The following is a 16,158-nucleotide window of genomic DNA, read 5'->3' as shown; positions in this document are numbered from 1 at the left end:
AGGGGAGCTAGAAGGGGGCAGGGAAAATGTCCATTTCCTTCCCTCCCCCACACAGATTTCTGCTAATTCCTTCTCTCCACTTGTGTGCTCCATTTACAGCCTGAATACATGGAGAACAGGGGAGGGGGAAGAGAACAGAGTGAGATAGTCCCTTTTAACTTGAGACCCTAAATGAAATTGACAAGGCAGCGAGTCCTCTCCTGTCTTCCGCAGAAAGAGATGCTATATAGAAAAATTAACCTAGCAAGCGTGAAATACCTTTACTGTGGCAGCCGGAGAGAGAGAAGGAGGGAGGGAGGGAGGGAACCAGTCAAATTTGCTTGCCTTCCTGCAAAGCGTAAAGAAAGGAGACGAGAAACACACCAACAAATGCCCCCCAAACACCCAGCTGGGGTGACAAATCTCATCTTTCTTGCACATTCCAGGACAGGGAAAGAGGGCTTCATCTGGACAAGTGTGAATCCTGTCGCACAAAGTCAGAGATATTATCCCAGCACCTCAGGAGATAAAAGGAAGTACCTACCCCTGCAAAGGATCTGTTAATTACTATGGGGGGGGGGATGCTCTCATGTTAAACCAGCTGAATCCAGCACAACCTTTGCTCTTGTCCCCTCACCTTGCCCACCCCAAAAGTCCACCCCAAAATAACAGGACGCGATTCACCATCTGTGCAGCTTTCTTATTATCGATTTCTGATTTCTGAAACGCTGCTAGGACATGTTTTGTGCCACCCGAGAGGAGAAAGGGTAGTTTGTGTGAAGGAAAGAGATTTCAGAACAAGAAGAATAGAGCAGAGGAAGGAAGGAAGTTACCTTGGAAGAGAAGGGAGATGCTGAAGCCAAAAATCCAAGCAGACAGTTCCATCGCTGCAAGAAAAGGCACACGAGCCCACGTCTGGAGCCAACTAGTCCGCTCTCTTCATCATGCTCTGGACTGGCGTACGAAGGATGCGCAGCAGCAGCAGGAATCCTTATTTAGAAGAGAAAAGGTTTGGGGGGAGGAAGAGGATGGAGGGGAGAAGGCAACATCAGTGCCTCCTGAGCAGTTTGCTGCCGGAGGCTTTAAAAGCATCGCAAGCTCCTTAGCACTAACGGGACTCGGAAAAAGCAGTGGTTTCGTCATATCGTTCTCGCTCGCTCTCTGTTTAAAACCCCATTAGTGATTAGAGAAAGTTGAAACAATAGGATAGATGAACGAGCTTAGAAAGCCAGGATGAGTACAGATCATGAGCAGTCCTGCACATGTTCACGGATAACTAAGTCCTGCTGAGTTCAAAGGAGCCGATCCCCAAGTAAACATGCTTAACTCAGAGAAATTGTGGGTGGATGGCGACAGAGGAATTCAGCGTTCTGCTCAGGCGTATGAACAGACAGGTTAGATAAACCAGGTCAAGCGAACAGATGTTGGCTTGGCTCACAAACAGAAGGCAAAATTGTCTTTCCCCCTCTGAAGATCAGACGCATATCAGAGCGATGTCCCCGCTGTATGTGATTAGGTATAATCCTCCCCTCGCAGGCTTGAAGCTCAGGACCTCTCATTTTAGCGAGTGAGTCCCGGAAGACGATCTAATAATTAACGAGTCCTGAAAGGCTGGTTGCCCCCGAGCACCCATGGCCGGCCCTCTCCAGGTCCTCTTGCCAGCAAGAGCTTCCTCCTAATTTGAAACTTCCCCTCCTATCAGGTAAGCTTATCAAATCCAATTTTTCCCTCTGGGAAAAAGAGGACAACTCTTAGTCTTCTCGTGGTATTTGCAGAAATCAGGCCCCCCGGCCCAATGGAGTTGTCTCTTCTCCAGGCTTCAACTTTCCCCTTTTCATTCTTCTTTGCTGCCCTCTGAACCAGTTCGTTTGTCTACACCTTCCTCATCTGCTTTCCACAGGGAGAGGACCACAAGAACTTGTCAGTAAAATGCCGGACAGAAGTCCAGAATATGTGTTTGATCTCCATGCCTCTTCAGATGGCTTTGTGTCATGCGAGTCTGGAGTTCCTTCCTGAAGCAGTCAAGAAATGAAGACTTGGGTTTCTAAACAGCATGATTGTTTCTTGCAATTGATGCTGAAATGCTGGTGCATTAAGGCACTTCTGCTGTGCTCTTGCAGTATTCCTACCTTCTGTAACACCTCTTCCTCAGAAGGAGCAGGGCTGTGGCTACAGATCTGTAAGAGAAATGTAGAAATGTTCAGGGGCTCCCTTTTCTTTTCCTTGGCAATCCTGGCAGATAAGGGATGGGCTGTCAGAAGTCAGGTGGTGAACTAAGAAGGCCTGAGGGATTCTGGACGCACAAGTATCCCTGTCCTAGGCAGCACCCGAAGACCTGCCTGGCTTGGCTGTAAGGCCAGTCAGAAGGACTCCCAGGCGCAATAGGCAGCAGAGTCCCTCTCCCAACTCCTCTCCCTTCTGGCTCGCAGCTTCCGTCCCACCTTCCAAGCTGCTGCAGTAGCTCTCCTGTGCGCCACTGCAAGACAACGGCTTCCCGTTCTTTACAGCTTCGCTCTGCAGTGTGCAAGGGCCACCTCCAGGCCCAGAAATGCAGGGAGAGCAGTAAATCGGACCTGCCACGCAAACCACCTCAGATCCCCATTGGAGCCAAAGCTCCAATGGAAATTAGGCTCTTGGCACAAGAGGGGGTAAATTCCGAGCGAAGACTCTGCCCACGGTGCGCTGGAAATTAAAGAGAAAGGCCTCGGCTTATTTTGCCATCAGAAACTTGTCATCCCAGGCACGAGCAAGAACTGCACTTTAGCTCACCAGTCGGGGCTTCAGGCTGGGCCCGACTCTGCGGTCCAAGATTCCCTCCAACCTTGGGCAAATCTCTTACCCACCTCAAAAGGTTTTTGCAGCACCAAAAACTGGCCTGGCAGTGAACTCTTTGAGGAAGGGGTGTCAGCTATGCTGGCTCCAGCCTGGCTTTTCCCACCTGCAGAAGCTCAGAGAAAGTGAAGGGTGTTCCAGGGTCTTCAGGCTGGTATTAAGTGGCCTAGAAAGGCTTCTGGAGAAACTTCTGGTGGCAAAGGAAGCACATTCAGCTTGAGGATAAACTGTAGACTAGAAGGAAAGAGGGCTAGGCTAGCCCACAAGAGCACTGGAAGCGGAGGGCAAATCCAAGTGTGGCAGATGGTTTCCTGTCCAGCAAGGCAAACCTGTGAAGCAGCCAGCTTTCCCCCACCCCTTCCTCTCCTGCTGTATTCTTAGCTTGTGACCTTGAGGGCAGAGATGGTCCAATTATTGATGCTTGTGAGCCAATGCGGGAGCATTTTGCTTCAAGAGCAGGATAAAAAGGAGTGGAACAGAGGCAGGATTTGAAACAGAGCACTTTGCCCTCTTATACACCTTGGCCATTCTCTCCTGAGCTGGGAAGGTGGGGAAGTCCTCTTTCAACCCTCTTGAAGCATCCTGTGGACACTACTGAGGAAGAGCTTCCTGCCATCTCCTATTATGGACTTCAGTAGCTGAACCCCTTGCGGGAGCCAAGATAAAGGCAAAGCGGAATGAAGCCTTCGTGCATGAGGGGTTACTGAAAAGGTTAAAGACACTGCTGTGCAGAAGCAAGGCGTCTACATGCTGAAAAGCACACAGACCACATTTAACAAGTTTCTAGCTCTTGTGACATCATCTCTGAAGGCCAAGGAGGGATCCAAATATGATTTTCAATATGGGTAAAGATAAGCATTGCAGGTTCTTGATAAGCTGAAATGGAGCAGAATAGCACATTTGCAAGACGCTTGTGACACAGGATTCAACCTTCCAGTGGTAACATTTTAAGAGGAAATTCTTGCATTTCCGATTGTCCAGGTGCAAAACTTTGGATCTCTTAAGCCTACTAGAACATTCAAAGCCTCTGAAATCAGACTAAAAACAGGGCCCCCCTGGGTTTTTTTTTCCTTTTTTAAAAATGAAGTTCCTAGTTCTCAAGCCAGCTTTCAAAGCATGTGGACAATTCCTGGTGAGTTCTGACAAGGTCAGGAGTAGGTGGAAGAGAGAGACTAGAACCCCCGGCATTCGGTTCCACAGTGGCTCATTTATTTGTCAGCTCTTGTTTTATTTTATAAACTCTTATTTATTGTTAGCTCTTTATTAGCTCTTGTTTCCCATCCTGAACTTTGCAAGCACAGGGCTCTTTGAGGGAAAGCCTATTTAAGCTGGTTTAAATGGCCAAACTATTGTCATGCAGAGCAATTAACTTTAGGCCTCCTTGCTATACACAACCTCCAGAAAGATTAAATCTTACATTACCTGTGCTTGTAGAAAGCCATTTTTCTGCAGATACAAATCACTTGGGGAAAACTTTCAGCCAAACAGAGGTCTTTTCATATGCAGCATTTGCCTTGCCTGAAGCTTTTTTGCCTGGGGTAACAAAATGACTCCACATACAACTACTGCTAGGTTTCATTTAAATGCAGGATTAAGAAGTGCAGGCGAGGCTGCTGCATACAAAGTCTGGATTCTTTCACATCATTCTGCACCCTTTCCCTGCCCAGGAAAGAAGAGAGACTGATTGAAGCAGTAGTCGTTTCATCAATAAATCAATTTATTTAAAAGAATATGTTACAATTAGTTACACTAATTGACTTTTACCAAACAAATTTTAGAGTTGTTAGCTCTAAAGAAAAATGAAGAATGCAACACTGCTGAAAATGTTTTTTTTTTGTTTTCAATCTTTTCTTTCCCCCATCTATTTTTCTTTCTTTTTCACATTTAGAACTGCAAATAAAAACACAAGATACTGCAATGAAAATTACAAGAGATCTCTCAAATAAATTAAAAAGCGAGAGACAGACACAGACAGACATACGCATGGCGTCAGAGAACTTGGAGATCGTAAGAATTACTGGCCCAAGCCAATAAAAGTGTTGTTTGTTTTTTTTTAATGAAGAGGGAATCCAGGGCAGGTGGAGAAAAGTTTGCAGCCTAATTTTTGATGGCAGACTGTTGGATTAAAGCCACCCACAATTCCTCTTCATGAAAGGAAAAAGGGGGCAACCCAAAAGCTGTTTCTCTCCACGAGCTGCTGTTAGTTTGAGGAAGGGGCTGTTGCTTTATTTTGTCTAGAAAAAGCTTCATCCCAGGGGTGGGTGTGGGGGGAAGAGGCGGTCGGTCCGTCGCACACATACAGAACTGGTAGGGGGAGTGGGTGTCACCAGCGCTACATGCCGCCGGTACTGTTTGCTTGGAAATATGGAATTGCAACACATGCAGAGAAATTCAAGCGTTACCCTCAACTAGGGCAGGGACAGACCTCAACCAACAGCTGAGTAAGACTTGAAACAGAAACGTAGAATTGGAAAGAACAGAGTTTCGAAAACGCACGAGGTTGGCTAAGACCGAATTGGACCAAGGGTCCATTTGGCGCAGTGTGTGACCAGCAGTGGCTTCTCAGGGTCTTTTGGGCGCCGTCCCGACCCTCTTGCCCAAACCCGTCTCTAAAAAGCAGAGAGACCAAACCTTCTCCCCCCGGAGTGCATGCTGCCTTGCTGAAGGCCGTTCCCCTTCCTGCACAAAGACTGGCAGGCTGTTCCTGGAGGTTTTGGCAAGATGCTGGCTGCTAGTACCACCCCGAAAGGCATCCTCCTTGGCAGGGTAGCCACCAAAGCAGCCGGGACACAGGCAGCTTGCAAAGCAAGTCTCTCTTCTCCTGGTCCCGGGCAAGGATTCTTTTATTTGCCTCAGCTCACATCTTCCCCTCTTCCAGGTTCAAGGTAGGTTAATGAACACGACTGATTTGGCAGGGGAGCCTAGCATTCAGCGTTCCAAGAATCTCAGCTTTTCTTCTTCAAATAGAAAAATAAAATAAAGTAAGGTGCTAGTTTTCAAGGCTAAGAAAAAAAATTGAACAAGCTCAAACACCGGATGAAGTGCCAGAAGCTCTCGGGCTGCATTCCAGCAGTGGATGGGATCCGAGCCAAGGTGGGGCAGGGGCAAAATGCCGCTATATTTAGCCTATAGCTCTCCCTGTCAGGAATTAAATTTTCAGGAGGCAATTAAAATTCGAGGGGCAGGGGGACAGCCGCTGAGAAAAGACCAGAAAACCAGCAATCGGGGAAAGGGCTGCAGGTGGTGGGGGTAACTGCAGATTTGGCTCACAGGCCTACGGGGGAAAGGAGACTGGCTTTATCCCATCCTGGCTTCAAGAATCCTTTAAAGAGAGGTGATTAATGGACATCTGCAGCCAAAATGTGAGCTCTGACACTCGGAAACAGGAAAGGGCGGAGGGCGGCTTGCCTGCGTGCTGCGAGCCCCTCGTTGGCTAGTTGCTGGACAGAATGAGGGACTCGCCAGGCCTTTGATCTGGCCCAGTGCTTCTTTCTCAGGCTTCTCTGTCCTTTGGCATCACGCTGGCACCAGACATGGTCTGGAAATGTTGCCGGAGGGGGGCTGCGTGTTACCTTGCGTCTACCCCGCGGTGTTTGCCTAAAACTTTCCAGCAGAGCTGCATGACGGCATAGGAGGTTTATCCAGTACGGGCCGCGAAGAAGAGCCTCTCCATCCATTCCAGGTTCTGATTATTCAGATTAGGAGATACACCAAGCGGAATGGTTCTACGAACACACACACAAACTCTGACTCATTTAAAGTCCTGCTCAGCTTCTGTTGCCAGCAGGGATGGCTTTGTGAGTAATCCTTCAATTTCGAGGAGGAGGAGGACGCGGCGTCACGAGCTCGGAAATGAAGCAGCATGAAAGGCAGCCCTAAAGGATGCCTTTTTAAAGTCCGCACATGTTGGAGGAAAAGCAGGGGCTGGGTCCAGCCAGAGAAGAGGCAAAATCTGTGCAGCGATCCAACAGCAATAAATGCACAAGACATTCAGGTCTCCACACTGCAGAATGAATTTAATCCGGATGGCAAGAGTGATTAGCAAGGGGCAAATCTTGCCTGAGGCAAGGAACTGGAATCACTATTGCCTTTTCCAGTCAGACACCTCACACTTCCTGGGGAATAACCGAGATGCAAAGTATATTTCTGGAGGCCAACCAGAGGGGCTTTTCAGCACATACCTGATGCAAAATGTCACCTTCCATACCAGTTAAGGAAGGACGGGCCAGGCCACTTTGGGGGTGGGGGGAGTACGTGGGAGCATTCTCTCCAAGCGGATTTGGCCATCTGCCTAGGCTCCTGAGAAACATTTTAATTCCCTAGAGCATCGGACTTGGCTGCAAAATCCCTCCACTACTGTGGCAGGAAGGTGCGGCTAGAATTCTTCTTCCTAGCTAGCACCTTTCAGTGTGCAGAGGGGGAAATTCTCTCCCTCTCTCTCTCACACACACACGCACGCACGCGTGCACAGTAGGGGGATCATGGCTACAATGCCCGGCAAGGGGCTTCCTAGAAATGGCTAAGTGGCCACACAGTCCGAAATGGGACTCAGAGTGAGAATCTGGGCAACTGAGCTGTTTAGGAAAGGAGAGGAAGGTGTGCACTTCCAGGCCTGCCTCCCTACAAACCCTCTTCCTCCTCCCCCGGAAAGGATTCTGTCTTGATGAACCGTGGGTCCCCATCAGAAAGCTACTTCAGGATGGATGCCAGGTAAACAGAAGGGAAACAAGAGAGGACGTACTAACCCCAGGAAACCCAAAACCAGTCTTTTTGGCAAGTGGGTAGCCAGTCGTTGTTCCAGGTATGGGACTGCCTCTAAAGGACATCCTTGTGTGTACTTATCCTGCTCCAACGACTTAACATGGAGAGGTATTTATGTATAACGGGAGCTGCCCATCAAGAAACCCGCAGGGCGCCCTGGAGGCAGCCAGCCATGCAGGAGCAGAAGGCCTGCCTTGACCCAACCACCAACACTTCTGACACTGCTGCATTTTACACCTGTGTTTTAAAAAACGCACAACACCCGGAGAGCAGTCGCTTGGCGCTTCAAGCCACATAGTGCTGAAGTAAAGCCAAGCTGGTTTTCTCTCACTGGATTCAGACATTCCAAACTGCTCGGGTCCGATCAGCACCCAGGAAAGGAGGTCAAAATGATCTGGTTCAACATGGCACAATCACACTGAATTTTGGCAACCGAGATTGGATCTGGGAGACATTCAAGCAGGCTAGAAAATAGTCCCAATACCTTCAGTGTTGGAAATAAGACTAGAAGGGAGTGAGAGAAAGATACTGTTGCTGGGCAGTGGGAGGAAGACAACACTCAAAGCGAAGGACCATTAATATGGGGGATAGAATTCCTTCTTATTTTGAAGTTTACTGGCCAGGTGAGATTGTGTTTCCCCCGAGCTGTGCATGAGCCGCCCGCCTGTCATCAATGATTTCCCAGAGGGTCATTTATGCTGTCATTGACCCTTAAGTAGCAAAGCCAAGGAGCAAAGTCTCTAGGACATCAGACAAGAGCAGTTAGGCCTCCAAGTCTACAAAACCCCATATCCATGCCAATTAGTATAGAGAGGACTAAGCTTAGTCAGTTGATGGCGGCCCTGAGCATTCCAACAATTGAATCTGTGCAGGAAGACTTCCCAATGGCCCCCCCCCCCCCGCCCAGCATCTCAGAGCTGCTCACATCAGCCAACAGGGTGACCGCTAAGCCAAGGAATCTTCTCCCATCATAATCCATGGAGCTTCTGCTGTCCTAAATGTTCGCTGCAAATCTTACAGGAGTGCAGTCCCTGAATGTGGGTGCGTTAGTATGAAACTGCGAGTATTTTCCATGTCACCTCCATCTGTGACAGATACCTCTGAAAACATCCCGACAATCACAAGATCGCTTGGGGTTTTCCTTTGCCACAGCCAAGAACACTAGAATTGCGTGTTCACTTCTCTTTCCCCCATCTTTTGGTTAGTGCTCCTGTGTGCTCCTCACACTCTCACGGCCAATGCGTCTTGGCCCCAGAATCCCGGACCTGCACCTTCCCCAGATATCGTACAACACCCAAAAAGAAATAGGTTAACTTACTGAAAGTCCAGCAAACAGATCCTTAACTCAGTGTTTTCTAGCTCGTCTCCAGCTGCCTGTAGTTACTCAGTGTGGCTGTCTGCTCAAAGTACTCACTCTGTTAATGGCTGCACAAAACCATTGTGGAAGGAAGCGCACAATGCTGAAAAGCAGAGGTGAGAGGCAGGGGTTTCTTTGAATGACAGATCGGCTGGGAAAAGGCGCTTTTAAAAGGGCGGGGACAGGGGACGAGGACAAACAGAAGCATTGCTGCAGGGGTGGGAGGTATCCTGGCAAGAGCAGCAAAGAGGAAGGAAGGGTTTTCCATAGACAACGTCCATCTCACCCCATCTAGATTCAAACTATTCATTAAAAGCCTCTTTGCTTCTGCCATTACCTGCTCACTGAAAGCCACCCCGCACTGTCCCTTCCCTTTATGCTTGGCCGTTTAGAAAACCAGTGTCTTTCATTCTATGCATGGCACCTGGTTAACTAACGTAGATAATCTGGGACACACCTGAGGTGGCTGGGGGAACCGAACTGGCAGGGTGGCGAGAGCATTCACTAAGACATTCCTCTGCGGCCCAGCTCAAAGTACTCTGGTGCCTTCTTCACCAGCAAAACGCGCACAGAGAGGAAGGGGCTGCACGGGCTGCCTCGCCACTGGTCCATTTAGCACCGCCTTGTCGTCTCCACTCGCTCGCAGCTGCTTTCTGGGCTCCGGATTTCCCCCACCGCAGTCCAAGAAACTTGGGGTTGGGTTGGGGGCTTCCTGCTGCTGAGCTACGGTCCTTCCCGGAGCGGGCTGCGTGCTTGGCTCGTGCAGGCACACGAACAAGGGCGAGCGCCTCGAGTCACACCACACGCATGCGAACGGCATTGGCACGGTGGGATGTGCTGATGGTCGCTGGCCTGGATGGCCCCGGAAGGGCGTGAAAGACGCCCGCGGTGGCGGATGGGGAACCGCCCAGGGCACAGCTGTGGTGGGGCGCTTCCAAGTTCAGCAGCCCACGACAGCAAGCCCCGGGTGCCCCGATTCTGTGGCTCCTGGAGGCGCCAGGGAGGGAAAGGAGGCGTTAGCTAGTCCAGCCTTAGTCTGATCCAGCAAGACGCAGCTCATGCTTTTACCTGGTCTTGATATATAAGAGAAGCCAGGCAGGATCGGAGCAAAACTCCATCTGGCCCAGCACTCTGTGGCACGCCAGCCGGGCACAGCAACCCTCGAGGAGGAGGAGGACGGGTCCAAGACCTCCTCCTGCCCACACTCCTCGGCAACTGTGGCAAGCAGGCCCGCTGCCCCTGGTCAAGGAGGCAGCACACGGCCGGCAAGGCTGGTAGTCACAGCCAGCCTCCTCCCTCGTGGACCCATCCAATCCCTCTTCTAAGCCACCCAGACTGGTGGCCGTCACCACTTCCCGTGGCAGCTGGCACCACAGTTTAACACCGTATTGTATGAAGAAGCGCTTCCTGTCACCTGCACTAAACGTCCCACCAATCAGCTTCATGGGGTGGCCTCTGGTCCGAGGGGTACAGGAGGAACATCCCCCCTCTCCACTTTCTCCCTGCCATGCGTTAATTTAGGCACCTGTCATGTTTCCCCTTACTTGCCTTTTTCCTAAGCTAAACAGTCCCAGTTGCTGTAGCTGCTGCACAGAGGGGAGTCGCTCCGGCCCCTTGACCATTTCTCCTGCCCTTCTCTGCACATCCTCACGTCATCAGCCTGTTTATGGGGAGAAAAATTCTCTCTCTCCTCCACCTTTCACCCAGAAACCAACTTTGAAAATCCATGAATGTGAAAACAAAAAGCTGTAATGCCAGATGGGGAAACAGGAGTTATAAATCCAGAAGATGTGAGGTGGCCAGAGCTGAAAGGAAATTTTGCACTTCTGAAAAACTGAAGTCTTGAATTGAAGTTTTCCCCTTGCACAAACTCACAGCTGGGATATTTTGATTCAGACCGAATCAAACATTCTTGTCAAAGTGCTGACTTTTCAAAGTTCCCCCGCCCTGCCCTGCAGCCTCCAAAACGGAGTGAAGTTCATCCTATTTTTACAAATTTCTTTAAAGATTTCATAATTTGGTTTCAATTTTGATGGTGTTCAAAATTTGTTTCAGCTCCAGTGAATTCCTACACACAAGAAGAAGTGTTTGCTTTCTTTCCTCCTCCCTTGTTCCAGAAGATTTTTACAAAAACACCACCACAACCAATCCAGGAGGAAGGACACTTCCATGTAGAAATACAAGCGCTCCAAAGGTAACAGCCGTTGATATGAAAATTATATATATGTATATACGTGCGTGATAGTTTGTATATATATATTTTTACATACATACATATATATGTCCAAACAGTGCAAATGGATGTACATTTCTATATCCAGTTGTAAAAAAAGGGAAAAAATTCCCTCAGCATAGTCCATCTTTGAACAACAGGACTCCAGGAAAGGGGGCACACTAGAAAAACCAAAATTTGTGTTGGTAATAAACTGGACTCCCCATTCCCTTGTTTCCGACGGCTTTGCTGGTTCCCTGCCCCAAGTTGCTTAACATGAAATTCACAAATGGTATTAATATTTAGTTTAAGGGCTTTAATACAATAAACCATTTTCCCTCTTTCTTTCTTTCTTTTTTCCTTTTAAAAAGTGTTAATTTCTCAGGAGGGGGCGGGGAAGGGATAATACGTTTTTGTCCGAGGCGGCTCGAGGCTAAGTTGTAATGTCTCTGTGCTGTGTCCGCATCATCTGAAAGATATTCTGGAAAGAAAAATGGAGTGGGAGAAACGAGAAACAGAATTAAGATGCCGAAAGTAGCCACGTGTGACACAAAACACCTTTTGGATATTCCAAGTAGTTCCGCTGGATTTTTCATGGGCCCCTAGAAGGGAAAGGGTAACTAATGGCAGGGAAGAATGCCCACCTGCTGAGGTCAGGGGTTTTTCAGTTTTCTCTGGGCTACAGGAAGTGGCACTCCAGAGTGTAATTCCCTTCAACCCAAACTCTTAAGATACCTGCAAGGTACTTGTTGGGGAAAGCACACATACGCAAACCTCCCATCCTGGAGATCTACAGGCTGGGCTAATGGGAGGAGCGGGGGGGGGGGGGATTCCATTTTGAATCAGGTCCAGGCCTGACACATCACAGGGCGTCCTTTTCAGGGAAGCATCTCCAAACAGTATGGCAAGGAGGGACAAGTCAAACATCCAGCTAATTACCACAGAACAGACCTCTTTCCGCCCCCACACCCCTTACCTTGCTGCACATGCTGTCTTTACTACAGTTTTTGTTATCCTTGTCTGTTGCTTCTTCCTCCACCTTCATAAAAAGAATTATTTTACAACAAGTAAAAAGAAAGCAAAGGCCAGAAAAGTCCGAGCGGCTCCGCCAGACATTTCAGCTCTGGTTTAGCCCACTCAGTCACAACCCAGTTCATCAGTCTATCTAAGGAAGAAGTGAGCAAACAGAAATAGCATCCCTCTAGATCCCAGCACGGCTGCCTTAAAAAGCACACCCTTCCATTCTTGGCTCGCTCACCCCACGAGATGCGGGGCAAACATCAGCCTCTCCTGGCAAACAGCCAGGGCCTCTCTTAAGGCTCTGGAGCACATGCCTCGGAGGAGCCCCCGGAGCCTTCTGTAAAGGGCACGGATGGAAAGCACTTATCTGAAGGCATGCCGTGTCAATCGAGAATTGTGGGTCTTGGACAGCACCTGACTATGTGCCCCTAGAGCAGCACTTTCCATATTCCTGGATGACACCCAACGTGATCGCTTACCTCCTTTCGCCACTTCAGTTCACAGAACACCCGCTCAAAACACTCGTGCATGTAATTAAACTGTGGAGGAAGCAAAAGTAATCAACCTTCTGTTTTCCCACCAACCCTTCCAAGCAGATCAGGACAAAGGGCTCCCAACTGAAGTCTTTGGCGTGTTCAAACTGCCCAGCTTGCGATAGGAAGAGGACTACAGTAGCCCCGAAGAAAAGGCATCGGGGAAGTTGGAATACCAGCCACTGGGGTCCGGGCAAAACAGCCCTCCTCCCTTCCCAGGCTTCAGGGAGGTGAACGCTGCTGGCCTTGCCTGCCCCTCCGATCTGAGGTACAACTGGACGACTAATGCTAAGTCCACCCACATCTGGGGTCACACGTTCAACGGCGTTTCTCACCAAAGCAGCCGCGGCCTGGTTCTCACAGGCCTCTTGGCCGGCCTTAACCTTCCAGCCAAGAATCTCAATTCTCTCCCCTTCCGCTTCCGATTCATACGATGAGGTGACAACCCTGCAAGGCTGCGTCTTAGGAGGAGACTGGGCCACCTCTCTCTCCTCCTATAATGGGGGGCGGGGGGCGCTCACAGCCCCACTCCTTTCTAACACCCCAGGCACATCTCTGCCCATTTCTCCCTTGCTCCGAGTGTGCCCAGAAGGCTGAGGAAGCAGAAGAACTGCGCCCCAGGAGCTGCACGCGCCTTTCTCCCCCACACGAGTCACACTTACGTAAGGAGTGAAGATTTTAACCCATCGTGGCTTCTTTTCCCCTCGTGCATATTCAAAGCAGAAGGCCATGCCCTCCTCATCGGTGTCCCATCGCTGCATCTCGTCCCACTCAAAAGCTATTACCTGGTTCTGCAACGAGGGAGCGACGGCGGTCAAGAACTCCCTCCGCTTCTGCCTCCTCCCACCCAGAAGTGGCTCCCGCCCCGACAGCAGGCCTCACCCCCGTTTCGGCTCCACAACACCCACCTTTGGAGAGGAAACCACCAAAGCGGCACACTGGATTGCAAAAGCTACGGCTGTACCACAGGATTTGTGTAGCTACGCTATGACCCTGAGGGCTGTAACTCCCTTTAGAAATGGAACCTGCTTTTCTGCCCCCACGCTGCACACACACACCAGCCCCTAGGGAGAATTCGAACAAGATCACACCCTGGCAGTGGAGCGCATGTTCCGCATGCTGAACCTGAATCGTTTCCATTTAAAACACTCTCAGGTGGCAAGACAGGGAGGTGCAAGACAAGCCTGAACTGCTGAGGCATGTCGTTCAAAATCAAAATAAGGCAGCTCCGCGTGGAGGTGCAAGCGATCGCAAGGAAAGGCCATCCCACGGAAGGAAGACGGGCACACGTGTGCTTTGGCCCCCTAGCCTGGAACCCATGAGTGGAAACAGTGGGGATGCAGATTCCAGCCGAAATTTCCTCACAGAGCCAACGGTTTAAGAGTGGGGCCCAGGGTTGCTTCGGTCTCTCCTAGACTGCGGGTTTTCAAGCAAACCTGGAGGATCGGTCGCTGTAGCTGCACCCTGCACAGAGCAGGAGGGAGCTGGAACTGGGGGGCCTCCATGCACTCGCAGTGATTCGGGGCTCCCCTCCCAGCCTCGCCGACTGCAACACGCCCTTCCCAGCCGGCCCAGCCGGGGCGAAGGCTCCCCGCCCCACGGCTCCTCACCTCGAGCTGGCCTTCCTCGGTGCAGGCGTGAAGTTTAAAGTGCTTGATGCTGATGGCTGTGATCACGTGACCCTTGCGGCGCGAGTCACAAGAGCAGTGTGGAAAGATGATCTCGTTGTAACCCTCACAGGTCCGCAACATGTTCAGGTACTGGAGGGGAGAGGGCGAGCAATGAGAGAGGGTGCACACCAGGGCAGGCAGATATGGGCAATTCTGGGCAGGAATGCTCTCAAGGTTCTGTGCTCATGAGCCTTTCTCAGGGGCAAAGGCTTAAGCAGATGCAGGTCCGCCTGCCACTGTGCTGAGCCCAGCTTCCCCGCAACTTGGCACGCCAGGCATCGGCTCCGCCTTCCCTCCCTCCCTCCCTCCCTCCCGCTTGAACGTTACGACGTCTTCGTACCCCTTCGCTGCTTCCAGCAGAGCCGCAACAGGCGAGACACACAGCTCTTGGCCCAGAAGCCACCCTCTGCCTTACCATGACCATCTTCCTTTGCTCGCTGAGCTTCTGCAGTTGGTAGGACTTCTCCTCAGCTTTGATGTATCCCTTCTTCACATCATCAACAGCCTGGGCAACACAAGCAGCATTCAGGGACTGGCGGCCGGCCCGATTAAGGAGCCAAATGAGGCCAAGCGCCCCGTTCCCCCTTCGCTCTGCTTTCGGCCGCATCAGCCCACCAGCTCAGCTGCCCCACCAACGTTCAAGGTCGCTGCCAGCATCTCAGGGGGGCTGAGCTTGAGCAGTGCTCATGGGAGTGCCTGGGGTCCCCCACCCCCCGCAACTTTGCAGGGCTTTTGTTCCGTGAAGATGTTCTTGTGCTATTTTTGTGTTTGTGCAAACTTTGCAGTTACTCCAAGTCTGCCAGCACCCCCGCCCCCCCCGTGCACATGGATGGTGCTCTTTTATTTCCATATGAGCACCAGAAATAGAGGGGAAAGACAGCAGCCACTCCAATGCTTCCCGGAAGCTCACAAACAAGGCAGGAAGAGGGTGGTTGTTCCCTCACGCATTTTTGGCATGTGGCAGTATCTGTTTATCCTATTATTAAGCTGCCCGACAGCCAACATTCTCCAGGCCTCTGGAGATAAACTGCCCCTGAACATGGAGGTTTCACTGAGCTATCCCTTAATGGCCTTCTCATTCTTTGACTCTGCAAGTCAAAGGGCCTTCTAAAAGGGAGGGATCCGCACACTGCCAACTACATACCATCCCAAGCTGCAGGTGCCCACCTGGTGGAAGAAGTAGGTGACTGCCAGGTCATTGTCATTCAGAAGGACCTCTTCTTCTGTAGTAAACAGCCACTTCCTGATCGTCAGGCAGGTCCCCGGCACTGCCGAGGTGTAATTCTGCACGTAGAGTTTGTGCGGGAACTCATTGGGTGCCAGCTTCCGCACTGCGAAATGGGTGAGGAGCCCAGAAAGGGGGAAAGGTGAAGCACTGTGCCAGGCAGGCAGTGGCCAGCACAATTCCCACAGGCCCACCTCTGCCACAAAGACCTTCCGCTTCCCACCCCAGGATCGGTAAACCCCGAGCCATCTAAAGTGGTCCCAGTAGGGCTCCTTCTGGCCTCTCCTTGCTGGCAAACGTGACCTTCTAGGCCCCTTGGCGAAGGGTGGCTCATACACACGGACGGACGGTACTTCTGCCGTAAGGGTCGCAAATGATTATCAGTCAGCAACAGGGGAGTGAAGGGGTGTCATGCTGCGTCGGAGAGATTATCCCAGCAAGCTTTACCCAGAGACGGCCTGTTTTTGAATATGAGCGGGGCTAATAGCAGCAGGGTCTCTCGGCTCTCCATCTCCCTTTGGAAGGCTTCTATTCAACAGGTTCAGCTGGCCACAGCCTGGAACTGATCC

General features: G+C 50.7%; 1 protein-coding gene across 1 annotated transcript in view; it reads right to left on the bottom strand.

Moving 5' to 3' along the window:
* Positions 1–4,507: 4,507 nt before the first annotated feature.
* The window catches only part of SNX27 (sorting nexin 27), a 32,358-nt gene continuing 20,707 nt past the window's right edge, over positions 4,508–16,158 (bottom strand). The window contains exons 7-13 of the mRNA XM_044449290.1: positions 15,532–15,695; positions 14,780–14,869; positions 14,305–14,454; positions 13,357–13,485; positions 12,641–12,700; positions 12,118–12,180; positions 4,508–11,622 (exon numbers count right to left, since the gene is read on the bottom strand). Of these exons, the coding sequence (XP_044305225.1) occupies positions 11,575–11,622; positions 12,118–12,180; positions 12,641–12,700; positions 13,357–13,485; positions 14,305–14,454; positions 14,780–14,869; positions 15,532–15,695 (704 nt within the window). The 3' untranslated portion in view covers positions 4,508–11,574. The remainder of the gene's footprint in view (positions 11,623–12,117; positions 12,181–12,640; positions 12,701–13,356; positions 13,486–14,304; positions 14,455–14,779; positions 14,870–15,531; positions 15,696–16,158) is intronic.

Source organism: Varanus komodoensis, unplaced genomic scaffold (genome assembly GCF_004798865.1).
Source record: "Varanus komodoensis strain SLA01 unplaced genomic scaffold, ASM479886v1 scaffold57, whole genome shotgun sequence".
In the NCBI taxonomy this organism is placed as follows: domain Eukaryota; kingdom Metazoa; phylum Chordata; class Lepidosauria; order Squamata; family Varanidae; genus Varanus; species Varanus komodoensis.
Note: the sequence above shows the minus strand (reverse complement) of the source record. Positions and strands in the feature narration are given on the sequence as shown.